Source organism: Pogona vitticeps, mitochondrion (genome assembly GCF_051106095.1).
Source record: "Pogona vitticeps voucher Kumazawa lab collection mitochondrion, complete genome".
In the NCBI taxonomy this organism is placed as follows: domain Eukaryota; kingdom Metazoa; phylum Chordata; class Lepidosauria; order Squamata; family Agamidae; genus Pogona; species Pogona vitticeps.
Window position 1 is genome coordinate 1 of NC_006922.1, and position 16,701 is coordinate 16,701.

Sequence of the window (16,701 nt, forward strand, 5' to 3'; positions counted from 1 at the left end):
GTCATTGTAGCTTACCACCAAAGCATAGTGCTGAAGACACTAAGACGAGCCTTACTCCAAAGACAAAAGCCTTGGTCCTAGGCTTAGAGTTATCTACAACCATACCTATACATGCAAGCATCCACACCCCAGTGAGTATGCCCTGGCCAACAGCCATGGAGCCGGCATCAGGGCCTACCCTAAGACGCCTAGCCCACAAAGCCACCTCCCCACGGACATGCAGCAGTAACAAACATTAGGCCATGGGCCAACTACTCAAGCCCGACCTAGCAATGGTTTTAAGAGTCGGCCAACATCCCTGCCAGCAGCCGCGGCTAAACGGCCCAGGACTCAAGATAACACCCCCGGCATAAAGAGTGGCCAAGACCCCACCACCAAACTTAAGAATGAATCAAAGCTACTACGTGATACAAAACCTCATGAGAAACCCAACATAAGATCTTAACACCAACGGACGTTCCCACCCACGAAGGCTAAGGAACAAACTAGGATTAGACACCCTACTATGCTTAGCTATAAACATATCATCGCCAGAAAAGTAGAGGCCACAGCCCGAAACTCAAAAGACCTGGCGGTACCCCACACCAACCTAGAGGAGCCTGTGCTATAATCGATAACCCGCGATCAACCTTACCACCCCTTGCAACTCCAGCCTGTATACCGCCGTCGTCAGCCCACCTCCCAAGAGAACGGAGCTAAACAACCCCCCCCATAAAAACGACAGGTCAAGGTGCAGCTTATGAGGTGGCACGCATGGGCTACAATGCCACATTCATGGCCAAACGAAACTCGAGCTGAACTTCACCCATTTAACCTCGAACTAAGCAGGATTTAGTAGTAAGATCAATAAGAACATTGATCTGAATCTATGCGCTGGGGTACGCACAAACCGCCCGTCACCCCCATTTTCAGCAAATACACCTGAAGACGGGGCAAGTCGTAACACGGTAAGCGCACCGGAAGGTGTGCTTGGAGCAAAAAGTAGCTTACTCTAAAGCACCCGTTTTACAATCGGAAGACGCCAAACACCGCAGCCTTTTTGAGCCTACCTTAAGCCCATCCAAACCCACAAACCAACCATTAAAATAACCCAAAACATTATGCTAAGACTAGTAGATGCGATCGAACATCACTCATATGACGCAATAGAGAAAGTACTGCAAAGGAAAACACCACATACAACGCCAGCACATTACAGCAGGGATTAACCCACGTACCTTTTGCATCACCGTCTAGCAAGAACACAGCAGACAAGAAGAATCCAAGCCTGCCCCCCCGAATGCAAGTGAGCTATTTCCAAGCAGTCTTTAAGGACGAACTCGTTTCTGTAGCAAAAGAATGAGATGACTTGAAAATAGAGGTGACAAGCCTAACGAACTTGCCGATAGCTGGTTGCCTGATCAAACGAATCTAAGTTCGACCTTGGACACTAACCATTCTCCACTAATGACCCCACTGTCCAAGAGATAATCAACTGAGGCTCAGCTCAATTGATGTGGGATACAGCCCAAAGTAGAGAAAAAGTATAAGTACTAGCCAGTAGGCCCCAAAGCAGCCACCACAAAATATAACGTTACAGGAACAACCAAAAAATTCAAAAAACCACAACAACTTCCTACTTCCACCCCAGGCTACTCTATTCAAAAATAGAAGAAACGATGCTAGAATTAGTAACAAGAGACACTCTCTAAGAACAAAACTTTAACACATCATCAGACCAGAAAAGACCGAACGACACAACCTTATTCAACACATTCAACCAACTGTAAACCCAACTCAGGATTGTTCACAAGAAAGACCTACAGCCTAAAAAGGAACTCGGCAAACAACCTTTCCAACTGTTTAACAAAAACATAGCCATTAGCCACCCAAGTATTAAAGGTACTGCCTGCCCAGTGAGGAACCCCTTAAACGGCCGCGATAATTCGTGCGAAGGTAGCGCAATCACTTGTCCTTTAAATAAGGACCTGTATGAATGGCCACATGAGAAAGAAACTGTCTCTTTAGGCCAGTCAGTGAAATTGATCCCCCTGTACAAAAGCAGGAATGACAAAGCAAGACAAAAAGACCCTGTGAAACTTAAAATTAATTGTCAACCTATGACAGACACTTTTAGTTGGGCCAACTATAGAGAAACAAAACCTCAAACCACATCATCAAGACCAACAAGTCTAAATGAATACACCACACCGACCCAGTACAACTGATTAAAGAACCAAGCTACTCCAGGGATAACAGCGCCACATTCTTGAAGAGTCCATATCAACAAGAATACCTACGACCTCGATGTTGGATCAGGATAACCTGATGGTGCAGAAGCTATCAAGGGTTCGTTTGTTCAACGATTAATAATCCTACGTGATCTGAGTTCCGACCGGAGCAATCCAGGTCGGTCTTTATCTACTCGAACGCTTCAGCCAGTACGAAAGGATCACTGAAGCAGGGTCCATCTAACTTACACACCCTATTATCATTATACTGCACATAACTCAAGTATTAAATACCAAGACACCATTACAAGAAAAGTAATTACTAAACCCAAACAAACTTTTGGCGTGGCAGAGTTGGATACAATGCAAGGGGCTTAAAACCCCTAATCAGACGTTCAAATCGTCTCACCAAAAAATATCAACCTGAATGCCCCAAACTCTAAGCCTAATCTCAATCATTATCCCAGCACTCATAGCAATTGCCTTCCTCACCCTCCTAGAACGAAAAACCATCGGCTCCACACAACTCCGAAAAGGACCAAACACAATCGGCCCACAGGGCCTACTACAACCCATAGCTGATGGGATCAAATTACTAGTTAAAGAACCCGTTCATCCAACACCATCATCTCCAATTATATTTACCGCAGCGCCCGCACTGGCTTTTTCCCTAGCCTTACTAATATGAACCCCCCTCCCAATACCACACCCACTCCTCAACATAAACCTGGGCCTTCTCTTCATTATGGCCACATCAAGCATAGCCGTCTACAGCACCCTATGAGCGGGATGAGCATCAAACTCAAAATACCCGCTACTCGGGGCACTACGTGCCGTAGCTCAAACCTTATCATATGAAGTAACACTAGGCCTACTATTAATATGCCTAGCTGCACAAACAGGAGGATACACACTACAACTCTTTATAGTTACACAAGAAAAGACATGGTTACTAACCATAACATGACCACTAGCAATGATATGATATATCTCCACCCTAGCAGAAACAAACCGAGCCCCATTTGACCTCCCAGAAGGAGAATCAGAATTAGTATCTGGGTTCAACGTAGAATATTCAGGGGGAATATTCGCCCTTTTTTTCCTGGCAGAATACTCAAATATCCTAACAATAAACATTCTATCCTCCATTCTATTCCTGAGCCCTAGTATTAGCACAGAACCAAATCTATTTACAACAAACTTAATGACAAAAGCTACATTACTGACTATAGGCTTCATCTGAATCCGAACAGCCTACCCACGATTCCGATACGACCAACTTAAACACCGATTATGAAAACAATTCTTACCAATCACCCTAACCTCCTGCCTCCTATTCATTGTTGTACCACTAATTACAGCCTCAACCCCACCAAACAACTTCTAGAGGAAAAGGGTTCGAACCTATACCTAAAAATTCAAAATTTTTAGTACTTCCAATTATACTACCCCCTACATAGGAAACGTGCCTGAAACATAAGGACTACTTTGATAAAGCAGACATGGAGCCATAAACTCCCGCTTCCCGCTAGGGTATGCTACGTCAAGCAGTTGGGCCCATGCCCCAAAAACGGTGAATACACCCCCTAACATTGCCACCAATAGCACTGCTTATAGTCACACTAGGAGTTATCCTCGGCACACTAACAGTTACCTCAGCTAACCACTGACTAACAGCCTGACTAGGCCTAGAACTAAACATAATCTCAATCCTCCCAGTAATCGCAAAACAGAAACACCCACGATCAACAGAAGCCGCAACAAAATACTTTTTAACACAAGCAACTGCCTCCGCACTTATTTTACTCTCAAGCACCCTAAATGCCTGACAAACAGGCTCATGAGACATTACACAACTCAACAATAAATTATCCTCCATCCTAATAATCTCTGCCCTAGCAATAAAAATAGGAGCAGCCCCAGCCCACTTCTGACTGCCAGAAGTAATACAAGGATCCACCCTAACCACAACTCTACTAATCACAACCTGACAGAAAATCGCCCCAATCACGCTCTTGTACACGATCTCAAACCACACCGAACCAATCATCACACTCTCTATTGGACTCCTGTCTATCCTAGTGGGGGGCTGAGGGGGCTTCAATCAAACTCAACTTCGAAAAATAATAGCCTACTCATCAATCGCACACCTTGGTTGAACAATAACAGTAATCTCAATTACACCAAACATTGCCCTAACAAATATTATCATCTACATAACTATCTCCACCCCATTTTTCCTCCTGCTTACAACCACATCATCTAAAACCCTACGAACCATAACAACAACCTGAACCCACGCCCCTACCACCACCGTTATTCTTATACTTCTACTACTCTCCATAGCAGGCCTACCACCACTAACAGGCTTTACACCAAAACTATTAATCCTAGACAACTTAGTCATACATAAACTAGCCATAATAGCCGTAATTATAGCCCTACTCTCTCTACTAAGCCTAACTTTCTACTTACGCACGACATATCTATTAACCTCAACAGCCTCCCCAACCACAACCCAATCAACCACACTCTGACGACTAAAACCCCACCAAAACCAAACCACAACAATCCTAACCCCCGTTGCCTTATTTAACATTACAGTTCTGCCTGCGCTACTTACATAGGGACTTAGGCTAAACTTTAAACCAAGGGCCTTCAAAGCCCTAAATAAGAGATACCCCTCTTAGTCCCTGCTTAAAACCTATAGAACTTCTCTACATCTCCTGATTGCAAATCAGACGCTTTAATTAAACTAAGGCCTCTTAGGGGTTGGAGGGCCTCGATCCCACACCATATTAGTTAACAGCTAACACGCCTACCACAGACATCAACCCCAGGTCTAAGGGCCTTCAAAGCCCATCATTTGATTTGCACTCAAATATTCTTTTTAAACCAATGTAAAGAGGGGATTTTACCCCATAAATGGAATTACAACCCACCACCTATCTTCAGCCACCTTTACAATGTCAACCATAAACCGATGACTACTATCCACAAACCACAAAGATATCGGAACCCTGTATTTCCTATTTGGTGTTGGCCCTGGAATACCAGGATCCGTTACCAGCCTACTAATTCGAATAAAACTAATCCAACCAGGGGAATCCTCAGGAGGGGACTCACTATATAACATATTCATCACATACCATGCACTAACTATAATCTTCTTCATAGTTATACCAATCATGATCGGGGGATTCGGAAACTGACTCGTACCATTAATACTAGGTGCCCCCGACATAGCCTTTCCACGCCTAAACAACATAAGCTTCTGACTTCTCCCCCCATCTTTCCTCCTCCTTATATCCACTGCTTGATTCAACTCAGGAGTAGGAACAGGATGAACCATCTACCCGCCCCTCTCAGGAAACCTAGCCCACGCCGGCCCATCAATAGACCTTGCCATCTTCGCCCTACACTTAGCAGGAGCATCCTCCATCCTTGGCGCAATTAATTTCATTACCACCTGCATCAACATATCTCCCCACCACATATCTCCGTACAACTGACCCCTATTCGTCTGATCAGTTTTCCTCACAGCCATTCTTCTACTACTATCACTCCCAGTACTAGCCGCAGCCATCACCATACTACTAACAGACCGAAACCTAAACACCACCTTCTTTGACCCAAATGGAGGAGGAGACCCAATCCTATTCCAACACTTATTCTGATTCTTTGGCCACCCGGAAGTCTACATTCTTATCCTACCCGGATTTGGAATAATCTCACACATTGTTACCCATCACTCCAGCAAAAAAGAACCCTTCGGCTATATAAGCATAGTTTGAGCCATACTAGCAATTACCGTCCTAGGATTTATTGTTTGAGCACATCACATGTTCACAGTAGGACTAGACGTCGACACCCGTGCCTACTTCTCAGCAGCCACCATAACCATTGCAGTCCCCACCGGAATCAAAGTGTTTAGCTGAGCCGCTACAATCTTTGGCGGAAAAATCCGTTGAACCGTACCAATATTCTGAGCTGCAGGATTCATTTACCTATTTACACTCGGCGGCCTCACCGGCATTATATTATCAAACTCTTCCCTAGACACAATACTACATGACACATATTACGTAGTTGCCCACTTCCACTACGTACTCTCCATAGGAGCCGTATTCGCCATCATAGAAGGACTAGTTCACTTCCACGCAATACTAACAGGATACTCACTAAACTCAACCCTAGCAAAAGCCCAATTCTGAGCCATATTCACAGGAGTCAACATCACTTTCTTCCCACAACATATACTAGGCCTCGCAGGAATACCTCGACGATACTCGGACTTCCCAGACGCCTATGCTATTTGAAATACCATTTCCTCAATGGGCTCAATTATATCCCTAGTCAGCGCTCTTACCATAATCGTAATTTTATGAGAAGCATTCTCCAAAAAACGATCCACCACACCAGCCACAACAGACGCCAAACTCCAAGAATGAACCCAAGGCACCCCACCTCCACAACACACATTTAACACCCCCCCAATAGTCCAAACAACAAGAAAGGAAGGACTCGAACCCCCTAATAGCTGAGTTCAAACCAGCCGCGTATCCCTTTAGCTTCTTTCTTATAGGACCCTAGTAAAAAAATTACATAAGTCTGTCAGACTTAAATTGTCAACCACCTTGACGAGTCTTAATAGCAGAAGCCTCCCAAGCACTATTCAATAATGCAGCCTCACCAACAATAGAAGAACTACTACACTTCCATGACTTCGCCATAATCATACTGATAATAATCGGAACCTCAATCATAATTACACTCCTCATAATCACTACAACCAAGCTATACCTAACAGCATCAACAGACGCCAACCAGCTAGAATTCATATGAACCGCCCTCCCAGTCACAATTCTTATTTTTATTGCTGCCCCCTCCATACGAACCCTATACCTGGTAGAAGACCTAGAACACCCTCACCTCACTATTAAAACTCTAGGACACCAATGATACTGAAGCTACGAATATTCAGACTATGAAACCATCACATTCGACTCCTACATAATTAAAGAACAATTCCTAACAAAAGGAAGCCCACGACTACTAGAAGTAGACAACCGAATAGTCTTCCCAACATCAACACTCACCCGCCTATTAATCTCATCAGATGACGTCCTACACTCATGAACCCTCCCAGCCATGGGAATCAAAACAGACGCCGTACCAGGACGCTTAAACCAACTCATCTTCACATCCTCACGACCAGGAGTGTTCTACGGACAATGCTCAGAAATCTGTGGGACAAATCACAGCTTTATACCAATTTCAGCAGAGGCCATACCAATAATGCACTTCGAAAACTGAGCCTCATCATTCAACACTTCTTCATCAAGAAGCTTGCAAAGCACTAGCCTTTTAAGCTAATGAAGGGACACTTTTCCCCCTGATGCTTGCCTCAACTGAACCCCTCCCCCTGATTCTACATCATAGTAGCCACCTGGGCCACAATAATACTACTAATCACAAAACTAACAGCCACACCAACTCACACCACACCAATCAACACAAATAAACCACCACATACCAAAACCACCTGACCATGATAACCAACCTATTCACCCAATTTTCAATCCCAACTGTTCTTGGAGTTTCACTGCTCCCAATTACCCTCTTATACCCCTTAATCTTAATAACCTTTCCTAAAAAACAGCTGATATCGAACCGATATACCACAATAACCTTTTGACTCACCAAGAACATTATTAAAAACCTTATACCACCATCCACCTCCCCAACCCACAAATGAACACCAATCTTAACTTCCCTAATCCTACTAATCCTTACCATCAATATCCTGGGAATACTCCCATACACCTTTACCCCAACAACACAGTTGTCACTAACCTTAACACTAGCCTTCCCACTATGACTCGGAACAGTACTAACAGGGCTACGAACACAACCCACCACAGCAATAGCACATCTCTTACCAATAGGCACCCCCATCCCACTAATTCCAATTTTAATCGTAGTCGAAACCATCAGCCTACTCATCCGCCCACTAGCCCTCGGAGTACGACTAACAGCCAACCTGACCGCCGGACACCTCCTCTTACAACTAATCTCCACCACAACCCTAATAACAACCACAACACTGCCCGCCCTTGCACCCGCACCAGCTCTAGTTCTCATACTATTCACAATTCTAGAAATCGCCGTAGCAGTTATTCAAGCCTACGTATTTACCCTACTTTTAACCCTATACCTACAAGAAAACTCCTATGAAACATCAAACCCACCCATTTCACATAGTAGACCCAAGCCCATGACCAATCCTCGCAGCTACAGCTGCACTATTCACCACCTGAGGACTTGGAACATGAATACACACAAAAACTATAACCACCCTAGAAATCGGCCTAATTACAATACTACTAACATCATATCAATGATGACGGGATGTTACACGAGAAGCCACCTTCCAAGGCCACCACACCAAAAAAGTACAAAAAGGGCTACGCTACGGAATAATTTTATTTATCACATCAGAAGTCCTATTCTTCTTCGGATTTTTCTGAACCTTTTTCTTCCTAAGCCTCAACCCATCCCATCCCTTAGGCCTTCAATGACCACCCAAAGGAATTAAACCACTTGACCCATTTGAAATTCCTCTACTAAACACAATAGTTTTACTTACATCAGGATTTACAGTAACTTGAGCACACCATTCAATTATAGAAGGCTCACGAAAGGGGGCCATCCAAGCTCTCACCATAACTATTCTACTTGGACTTTACTTTACTGTACTACAAGCTACAGAATACCTGGAAGCCCCGTTCACAATTTCCGATGGAGCCTACGGGTCGATTTTTTTCGTGGCCACAGGATTTCACGGACTTCACGTAATTATTGGCACCACATTCCTAATCACCTGCCTTTTACGACAACTACAGCACCACTTTACCACTTCTCACCATTTCGGCTTCGAAGCAGCAGCCTGATACTGACACTTCGTAGATGTAGTGTGAATTTTCTTATACACCTCCATTTACTGATGAGGCTCATACTACTTTAGTACAAAACAATACATGTGGCTTCCAACCACACAATCTTATATCTAATAAGAAGTAGTAAATAACACCAGCAATAACCCTCATAACCCTAGCAGCCCTCCCACAAATTTTAACACTAGCTATCATCCTACTACCACCAAAAACCCCAGACATACAAAAAATATCCCCATACGAGTGCGGCTTTGACCCACTTGAAAACTCACGCCTACCATTCTCCCTACAATTCTTCCTAATTGCAATCTTCTTCCTTTTATTTGACTTAGAAATTGCCCTACTCCTACCTCTACCATGAGCCATCAACACATCACCAACCCTATCCACCATATGGGCGTTCTCCCTACTTATTCTCCTAGCAATCGGACTAGCATATGAATGAACACAAGGAGCCCTAGAATGATCAAAATAAGAGATTAGTTTAATCAAAACAGCTATCTTCGAAATAGCAAATCTGACTTATCAGATCTTTTCATTGCCCCAATTTACACCATACTATTAACCTCATTCTCTTTAGCCCTTACAGGAACTGTAATAAACCGTACACACATAATATCAATACTACTAGGCATTGAAGCCATAACCCTAAGTATTTTCATAATCATGGCCACGCTCTCAATTAACTCACCTAACACTACAGCAGCACCAATTATTATAATCACTATAGCCGCCTGTGAAGCAAGCACCGGGTTAACACTCTTAATGCTCACCTCAAAAAAAAACACCAACGACTATATAAAAAACCTAAACCTCCTACAATGTTAAAAACTATCTTTCCTATAATTACTATCATAATATCCAGTATATTACTAAAAACAAACACCTTACAACCCGCAATTACAGCATATACTATATTACTAACCACACTCAGCCTGCAATGACTCCACTCACCAATACTGCTAAACTACCAATACGCAAACAAATTTATAGCCGTAGACCAAATCTCCGCCCCTCTACTAATTCTAACCTATTGACTCCTCCCAATAATAATTTTAGCAAGCCAAAACCACCTAAAACATGAACCTTTAATCCGGAAACGAATTTTTCTACTAAACACAACAATCTTAACCATCCTACTAACAATTGCTTTATCAACAACAAACCTCCTACTATTCTTCATCTCATTCGAAGCCACACTCATCCCCGCTTTAATCCTAATTACACGATGAGGCAGCCAACAAGAACGCCTTACAGCAGGCTACTACTTCCTATTCTACACCTTAATAGGGTCCTTACCACTATTAACAGCCCTACTAGTCATAAACAACTCAACAGACCACCTAAACCTCATAATATTCTCAACCTTCAAATTAAAAACAACCAACCTAACCAACAGCGCATTATGACTAGCCTGCATGATAGCCTTCATAGTTAAAATACCAATATACGGAGTGCACCTCTGACTACCCAAGGCACATGTAGAAGCCCCCATCGCAGGCTCAATAGTACTAGCCGCCATTCTACTAAAACTTGGTGGCTACGGAATTATCCGAATCTCACCAATCCTACAACCAACAGAAAAACTTCACTACCCACTTATCCTGCTTGCCTTATGGGGCATTATTATGGCAGGCCTAACTTGCCTTCGACAAACAGACCTTAAGGCTATAATCGCCTACTCATCCGTAAGCCACATGGGCCTGGTGACCGCAGCCGCTCTACTACAGACCCCCATAAGTATCTCCGGGACAATAATCTTAATGGTAGCCCACGGACTAACCTCCTCAATAATATTCTGTCTTGCTAACATACTATACGAACGCACCAATTCACGAACCCTGATTACAATACGGGGACTGCAAAAAACCTCATCACTTATAACAATATTCTGACTAATAGCATGCTTGACCAACTTAGCCCTCCCCCCAACAATTAATTTAATAGGAGAGCTCATTATCATTTCAGCTCTATACAACTGATCCCCAATAACATTTACAATGCCTGCCATCGGAACTGTCCTAACTGCAGCATACACCATACACATATTTTCATCCCAACGAGGAAAACTCCCTAAAGAAATAACAACATGCCAACCACACACCCGAGAGTTCCTATTACTCGCCCTCCACCTACTACCAACTCTAGCATTAACGTTCAACCCACAATTAATTTCAGGCCCAACACTATGCCAAGATAGTTAAAAAATAACATTAGGTCGTGACCCTAAAGATAGAGGTTTGTGCCTCTTCCCGGCCGATGGGCTTAGCGGAGCTGCTAACTCTGCAATCTGGGCCTGATCTCCCGGGCCCGTCACTTTTAGAGGAAACTAGTTAATCCAGTGGCCTTAGAAGCCACTATTCTTGGTGCAACTCCAAGTAAAAGTACTGTGACAATAATAATTCTCACTCTGCAACTAACGACCATTTTCATCATGACCACACCTCTCCTACCAAAATGAGGAGGGCGCGCACCCATCTCCGTAAAGACCGCAGTAAAAATAGCCTTTATCACCTCACTAATTCCCAGCACACTAATACTAAAATACCAAGCTCAACCCCTATCAACGCTATTCCCCATTTCAACAAAACCAGACATATGCCTAACAATCACGCTCAATCATTTTTCTGCCCTACTTCTTCCAGTTGTCCTATTTGTTGCCTGATCAATTATAGAATTTGCAACCTGGTATATCTCCCCAACCCCCCTCACAAAAACCTTTACCAGCGCCCTACTAATTTTCTTGCTGGCCATGGTGATCTTAATCTGCGCAGGAAACCTATTCCAACTGTTTATCGGATGGGAAGGTGTTGGAATTATATCTTTTATTCTAATCAATTGATGAACCTCACGAACAACCACAAACTCTGCAGCATTACAAGCAATGATTTACAACCGAATTGGAGACATCGGACTCATCCTAGCCATCTCTATCCTCGCTATACACTACTCAACCTGAGACCTAGTACAATCCACCGCCCAACAAACCAAAGACATGCTTCTTGCCATAGGCTTAACCCTGGCAGCAGTTGGAAAATCCGCCCAGTTTTTCATACACATATGACTTCCAACAGCCATAGAAGGCCCTACACCAGTCTCCGCCCTCTTACACTCTAGCACCATAGTAGTTGCAGGCATTTACATACTAGCACAACTACACCCACTACTTAATGCCTCAAAACACATCCTTACCCTGTGCCTATACTTAGGAGCAACTACTTCCCTATTCACTGCCTCCTGCGCACTCGCTCAAAATGACATCAAGAAGGTCATTGCTTTCTCAACCTCAAGCCAACTAGGACTAATAATAACTGCAATCGGAATTGGCTCACCCGGACTAGCTATTTTTCATATAGCAACCCACGCTACATTCAAAGCCACCCTATTTCTTTCCGCAGGCTCTATCATCCACTGCATACAAAATGAGCAGGATATTCGAAAAATAGGCAACTCCTCAACTACTATGCCAATCACAACCACCTGTCTCACAATTAACAGCCTCACCCTAGCAGGAATTCCATTTCTATCAGGATTCTACTCAAAAGATGCAATCTTGGAAACCATAACCAACTCCCACCTAAGCTCATGGGCCCTATTAATAACAATTATAGCCACAACCATAACCTCCGCATATACCCTACGAATGCTTATTTACACAACTGCTGCCTCCCCCCGACATAAACCATACACCCACCTCCACGAATCTGAATCCAACCAAGTTTCACCCATTCTCCGCCCAACCATCCTGACAATTATTCTGGGCTTAACCCTCTCCACAATCTTCCCAGCCCAACCTACAACCCCCCTTCCAACAACCCTTAAACTAATCCCAATCCTAACCATCCTCATTGGCACCACATTAACCATTGACTTAACAAACACAAGCCTGACACCAACCCCACAAAAATATGCACCATATAAAACCTGAAATCAACTGGCCTTCTACGGTATTATACTACATCGATCATTTTCATTTATGGCCCTAAAATTAAGCCAGGCCTCAACTCAACTAATCGATTTAATTTGACTAGAAAAATCAGGACCAAAGTATCTTCACTCAACGAACACCGAAATTTCAAAACTAACCACCGCACAGACCGGACTCCTAAAAAATTACTTAATCATCTTCTTAATTTTTACTTCCACCCTCATCACCATTTATCACCTGACTAAATATTACTAATATGCACCAAAATAAATATTCCCCAGGCTCACCCCCATTCATTTACTATCGTCCGGTACCCCCCCTACCCCCCCATTGCTGAAAGAGTAAAAAATCACACATACGTATATGTATAATCCCCATTATTTAGTACTAAATAATGTAACCTTATGCCCTATGTATATCGTGCATTAATTTTTTTGCCCCATGCATATCATCATAGACATTCCCCTCTTAATCATACTAACTACATGTCATTATATAAGGTACAGTATACCCTTCACCCCATGGATATCAAGCATGCACATATCTGCTTAATCTTACATAACCCTTGCCCAACCAATCAACATTCTATATGTACCCCTCCCGAGAGATCAGCAATCCTTGCATGAAAGGTTTATCATGTCTAGCTTCAGGCTCCTATATCGAGGTTGCATCACAACTGTACTTTCCAAGGCCTCTGGTTGTTACTTCAGGCACATCACATCCAACTCCGCCCACGGTTATCTTTCCAAGACCTATGGTTGATGGTGTATTACATCTCACCCATGACCCCCCATTCCTTGCCCTTCCGGCATTTGGTACTTTTTATCTATTTTCAACTCTCTGTACATTTCAAGTGCCCAGCAATTACAGTTGCACCTAGTCCATATATTAAAGTGTGTACCCCGCTATATATCCCATGTATTACAATCTTTTAATGCTCGTAGGACATAAAACTTATAAAAAACAACCAATTTGACCAGAAATACCGAGAACAACAAACATTCATCAAACATATGTTGTAACCCCTATATTTACGGGCAATAGACACTCCAGCCCGAGCCAACTCCAACACAACAAACAATGTAATTAACAATCCAACCCCTAAGAAAAAAAGACAAAACCCCCCCACCGAATACAACATAGAAATACCACCATAACCAGAATCCAACATAAAAACTAACCCGCCCCCCATTTCCCCAAAATCCAAGTAACCACCCCCTATTCACACTACTATCATAACAACCAAAAAATACCCAACACTAGACAACCCAACAACATAATTACCCCATGCCTGAGGATATACATCCGAAGCAAGAGCAATTGAATAAGCAAATACCACCAACATACCCCCCAAGTAAACCAAAAACAAAATTAACGCAATAAAAGAATAACCAAACTCAGCCAAAACACCGCACCCAAACCCAGAAGCAATTACTAATGCCCCCGCACCAAAACAAGGAGAGGGGTTAGATGCAACCCCAATAACCCCCAAAAGAAACCCCAAAGCAATAAAAAAAACCAAGTGCATAATTTCCATCAAATTTGCTTGAACCTCCGACCCGAAAAATCCACCTTGTTATTCAACTATAGAAATATGTCCATCCCCCGAAAAGAAACCCCCATCTTACAAGATGTTAACTCTGCACTAGTAGATCTCCCAACCCCATCAAATCTCTTCAGCTGATGAAACTGCGGCTCCCTTCTAGGCCTTATACTTATAACCCAAATTACCACAGGCATCCTCCTAGCCATACACTACAAAGCAGACGTATCACTAGCCTTCGACTCCGTCTCATACATCTCCCGAGAAGTTTTCTACGGGTGACTAATCCAAAACCTTCACGCAAACGGGGCTTCCTTCTTCTTCATTTGCCTTTACTTACACATCGGCCGAGGACTCTACTACGGCTCTTACTTAAACACAAGTACATGAACCCTAGGAATTGTACTCCTTCTACTATCAATAATAACCGCATTCATAGGCTATATCCTACCATGAGGACAAATGTCATTTTGAGCAGCAACAGTAATCACCAGTCTCATCTCAACAATTCCATATATTGGAAAATCTATTATGGAATGAATCTGAGGTGGCTTCTCAGTAGACGACCCAACCCTAACACGACTTTTTACATTACACTTCATCATACCATTTGTAATCATCGGTACAATAGGTGTACATCTAGCAACACTACACCAATCAGGATCCAACAACCCAACCGGATTTTCATCGGCCCTCGACATAGTCCCACTACACCCATACTTCACCATCAAAGACATCATATTCGGAGTATTTACCCTACTCACCCTCACCCTAATTACACTCCTCACCCCAAACCTATTTATTGAACCTGAAAACTTCATTAAAGCAAACCCCATAGTTACCCCAACCCACATCAAACCGGAGTGATACTTCCTATTTATTTATGCTATTCTCCGAACACCCCCCGCCAAAGTAACAGGAGTTGTCCTTGCTCTCTTTGCAATTATAGGCCTTGCCCTCATACCAGTGTTACACCTTTCCAAACAACGAAGTTTAATATACCGACCAATCTCACAATTCCTATTCTGAACCCTAGCAGCTACAATCTGGGCCCTAACATGAGCAGGCGGAACACCACTAACATACCCAATAAACACCATCGGAGCCGCTGCCACCATCGCTTACTTCACCCTCCTATTCATCATTATACCAATTGCCGCTAAACTTGAAAACTCAGTCTAACGTTCTGCTAGCTTAAACACCATAGAGCGTTAGTTTTGTAAACTAAAGACGGGAACACCCGCAGATCATCAAAAGAGGACTATAAGCCCGATCCCTGGCCCCCAAAGCCAACATTTTAACTAAACTATCTTTTGTTTTTCACCTGACTAAATATTACTAATATGCACCAAAATAAATATTCCCCAGGCTCACCCCCATTCATTTACTATCGTCCGGTACCCCCCCTACCCCCCCATTGCTGAAAGAGTAAAAAATCACACATACGTATATGTATAATCCCCATTATTTAGTACTAAATAATGTAACCTTATGCCCTATGTATATCGTGCATTAATTTTTTTGCCCCATGCATATCATCATAGACATTCCCCTCTTAATCATACTAACTACATGTCATTATATAAGGTACAGTATACCCTTCACCCCATGGATATCAAGCATGCACATATCTGCTTAATCTGACATAACCCTTGCCCAACCAATCAACATTCTATATGTACCCCTCCGCGAGAGATCAGCAATCCTTGCATGAAAGGTTTATCATGTCTAGCTTCAGGCTCCTATATCGAGGTTGCATCACAACTGTACTTTCCAAGGCCTCTGGTTGTTACTTCAGGCACATCACATCCAACTCCGCCCACGGTTATCTTTCCAAGACCTATGGTTGATGGTGTATTACATCTCACCCATGACCCCCCATTCCTTGCCCTTCCGGCATTTGGTACTTTTTATCTATTTTCAACTCTCTGTACATTTCAAGTGCCCAGCAATTACAGTTGCACCTAGTCCATATATTAAAGTGTGTACCCCGCTATATATCCCATGTATTACAATCTTTTAATGCTCGTAGGACATAAAACTTATAAAAAACAACCAATTTGA

At 43.1% G+C, this 16,701-nt stretch overlaps 13 protein-coding genes and 22 non-coding genes across 35 annotated transcripts, besides 4 other annotated features; 26 read left to right on the forward strand and 9 right to left on the reverse strand. All coding sequences in view use genetic code 2, as the record gives it.

The window, feature by feature from the left end:
- On the forward strand, positions 1-65 carry trnF. The gene has a single exon. It is a non-coding gene; the product is annotated as a tRNA-Phe (tRNA).
- Positions 66-975, forward strand: an rRNA (12S ribosomal RNA).
- trnV lies at positions 976-1,043 on the forward strand. The gene has a single exon. It is a non-coding gene; the product is annotated as a tRNA-Val (tRNA).
- Positions 1,044-2,549, forward strand: an rRNA (16S ribosomal RNA).
- On the forward strand, positions 2,550-2,624 carry trnL. The gene has a single exon. It is a non-coding gene; the product is annotated as a tRNA-Leu (tRNA).
- Position 2,625: 1 nt separating this feature from the next.
- ND1 (NADH dehydrogenase subunit 1) lies at positions 2,626-3,597 on the forward strand. The gene has a single exon. The coding sequence runs from the start codon at positions 2,626-2,628 to the stop codon at positions 3,595-3,597; it is 972 nt and encodes a 323-aa protein (YP_220654.1).
- trnQ lies at positions 3,594-3,665 on the reverse strand. The gene has a single exon. It is a non-coding gene; the product is annotated as a tRNA-Gln (tRNA).
- A 4-nt stretch (positions 3,666-3,669) lies between these two features.
- Positions 3,670-3,737, forward strand: trnI. The gene has a single exon. It is a non-coding gene; the product is annotated as a tRNA-Ile (tRNA).
- On the forward strand, positions 3,738-3,802 carry trnM. Its single transcript has one exon. It is a non-coding gene; the product is annotated as a tRNA-Met (tRNA).
- Positions 3,803-3,811: 9 nt separating this feature from the next.
- Positions 3,812-4,835, forward strand: ND2 (NADH dehydrogenase subunit 2). The gene has a single exon. A coding segment is annotated over exon 1 (1,024 nt).
- On the forward strand, positions 4,836-4,906 carry trnW. The gene has a single exon. It is a non-coding gene; the product is annotated as a tRNA-Trp (tRNA).
- A 2-nt stretch (positions 4,907-4,908) lies between these two features.
- Positions 4,909-4,975, reverse strand: trnA. Its single transcript has one exon. It is a non-coding gene; the product is annotated as a tRNA-Ala (tRNA).
- A 2-nt stretch (positions 4,976-4,977) lies between these two features.
- On the reverse strand, positions 4,978-5,048 carry trnN. The gene has a single exon. It is a non-coding gene; the product is annotated as a tRNA-Asn (tRNA).
- On the reverse strand, positions 5,049-5,107 carry trnC. The gene has a single exon. It is a non-coding gene; the product is annotated as a tRNA-Cys (tRNA).
- A 1-nt stretch (position 5,108) lies between these two features.
- trnY lies at positions 5,109-5,175 on the reverse strand. The gene has a single exon. It is a non-coding gene; the product is annotated as a tRNA-Tyr (tRNA).
- A 1-nt stretch (position 5,176) lies between these two features.
- On the forward strand, positions 5,177-6,724 carry COX1 (cytochrome c oxidase subunit I). Its single transcript has one exon. The coding sequence runs from the start codon at positions 5,177-5,179 to the stop codon at positions 6,722-6,724; it is 1,548 nt and encodes a 515-aa protein (YP_220656.1).
- trnS lies at positions 6,722-6,791 on the reverse strand. Its single transcript has one exon. It is a non-coding gene; the product is annotated as a tRNA-Ser (tRNA).
- Positions 6,792-6,793: 2 nt separating this feature from the next.
- On the forward strand, positions 6,794-6,860 carry trnD. The gene has a single exon. It is a non-coding gene; the product is annotated as a tRNA-Asp (tRNA).
- Positions 6,861-7,548, forward strand: COX2 (cytochrome c oxidase subunit II). Its single transcript has one exon. A coding segment is annotated over exon 1 (688 nt).
- trnK lies at positions 7,549-7,612 on the forward strand. Its single transcript has one exon. It is a non-coding gene; the product is annotated as a tRNA-Lys (tRNA).
- Positions 7,613-7,768, forward strand: ATP8 (ATP synthase F0 subunit 8). The gene has a single exon. The coding sequence runs from the start codon at positions 7,613-7,615 to the stop codon at positions 7,766-7,768; it is 156 nt and encodes a 51-aa protein (YP_220658.1).
- On the forward strand, positions 7,762-8,444 carry ATP6 (ATP synthase F0 subunit 6). Its single transcript has one exon. A coding segment is annotated over exon 1 (683 nt).
- COX3 (cytochrome c oxidase subunit III) lies at positions 8,444-9,227 on the forward strand. Its single transcript has one exon. A coding segment is annotated over exon 1 (784 nt).
- trnG lies at positions 9,228-9,295 on the forward strand. The gene has a single exon. It is a non-coding gene; the product is annotated as a tRNA-Gly (tRNA).
- Position 9,296: 1 nt separating this feature from the next.
- ND3 (NADH dehydrogenase subunit 3) lies at positions 9,297-9,639 on the forward strand. Its single transcript has one exon. A coding segment is annotated over exon 1 (343 nt).
- trnR lies at positions 9,640-9,703 on the forward strand. The gene has a single exon. It is a non-coding gene; the product is annotated as a tRNA-Arg (tRNA).
- On the forward strand, positions 9,704-9,994 carry ND4L (NADH dehydrogenase subunit 4L). The gene has a single exon. It carries the CDS (start codon positions 9,704-9,706, stop codon positions 9,992-9,994), a length of 291 nt encoding a protein of 96 aa, YP_220662.1.
- Positions 9,988-11,356, forward strand: ND4 (NADH dehydrogenase subunit 4). Its single transcript has one exon. A coding segment is annotated over exon 1 (1,369 nt).
- On the forward strand, positions 11,357-11,424 carry trnH. Its single transcript has one exon. It is a non-coding gene; the product is annotated as a tRNA-His (tRNA).
- Positions 11,425-11,482, forward strand: trnS. Its single transcript has one exon. It is a non-coding gene; the product is annotated as a tRNA-Ser (tRNA).
- trnL lies at positions 11,482-11,553 on the forward strand. The gene has a single exon. It is a non-coding gene; the product is annotated as a tRNA-Leu (tRNA).
- A 2-nt stretch (positions 11,554-11,555) lies between these two features.
- Positions 11,556-13,349, forward strand: ND5 (NADH dehydrogenase subunit 5). Its single transcript has one exon. The coding sequence runs from the start codon at positions 11,556-11,558 to the stop codon at positions 13,347-13,349; it is 1,794 nt and encodes a 597-aa protein (YP_220664.1).
- Positions 13,324-14,120: a sequence feature (CSBI (14022..14045);~CSBII (13408..13423);~CSBIII (14110..14127);~Control regionI).
- ND6 (NADH dehydrogenase subunit 6) lies at positions 14,119-14,622 on the reverse strand. Its single transcript has one exon. The coding sequence runs from the start codon at positions 14,620-14,622 to the stop codon at positions 14,119-14,121; it is 504 nt and encodes a 167-aa protein (YP_220665.1).
- trnE lies at positions 14,623-14,688 on the reverse strand. The gene has a single exon. It is a non-coding gene; the product is annotated as a tRNA-Glu (tRNA).
- CYTB (cytochrome b) lies at positions 14,689-15,819 on the forward strand. Its single transcript has one exon. The coding sequence runs from the start codon at positions 14,689-14,691 to the stop codon at positions 15,817-15,819; it is 1,131 nt and encodes a 376-aa protein (YP_220666.1).
- A 1-nt stretch (position 15,820) lies between these two features.
- Positions 15,821-15,887, forward strand: trnT. The gene has a single exon. It is a non-coding gene; the product is annotated as a tRNA-Thr (tRNA).
- trnP lies at positions 15,888-15,953 on the reverse strand. Its single transcript has one exon. It is a non-coding gene; the product is annotated as a tRNA-Pro (tRNA).
- Positions 15,954-16,701: part of a sequence feature (CSBI (16653..16676);~CSBII (16038..16053);~CSBIII (16741..16751);~Control regionII) that runs on past the window's edge.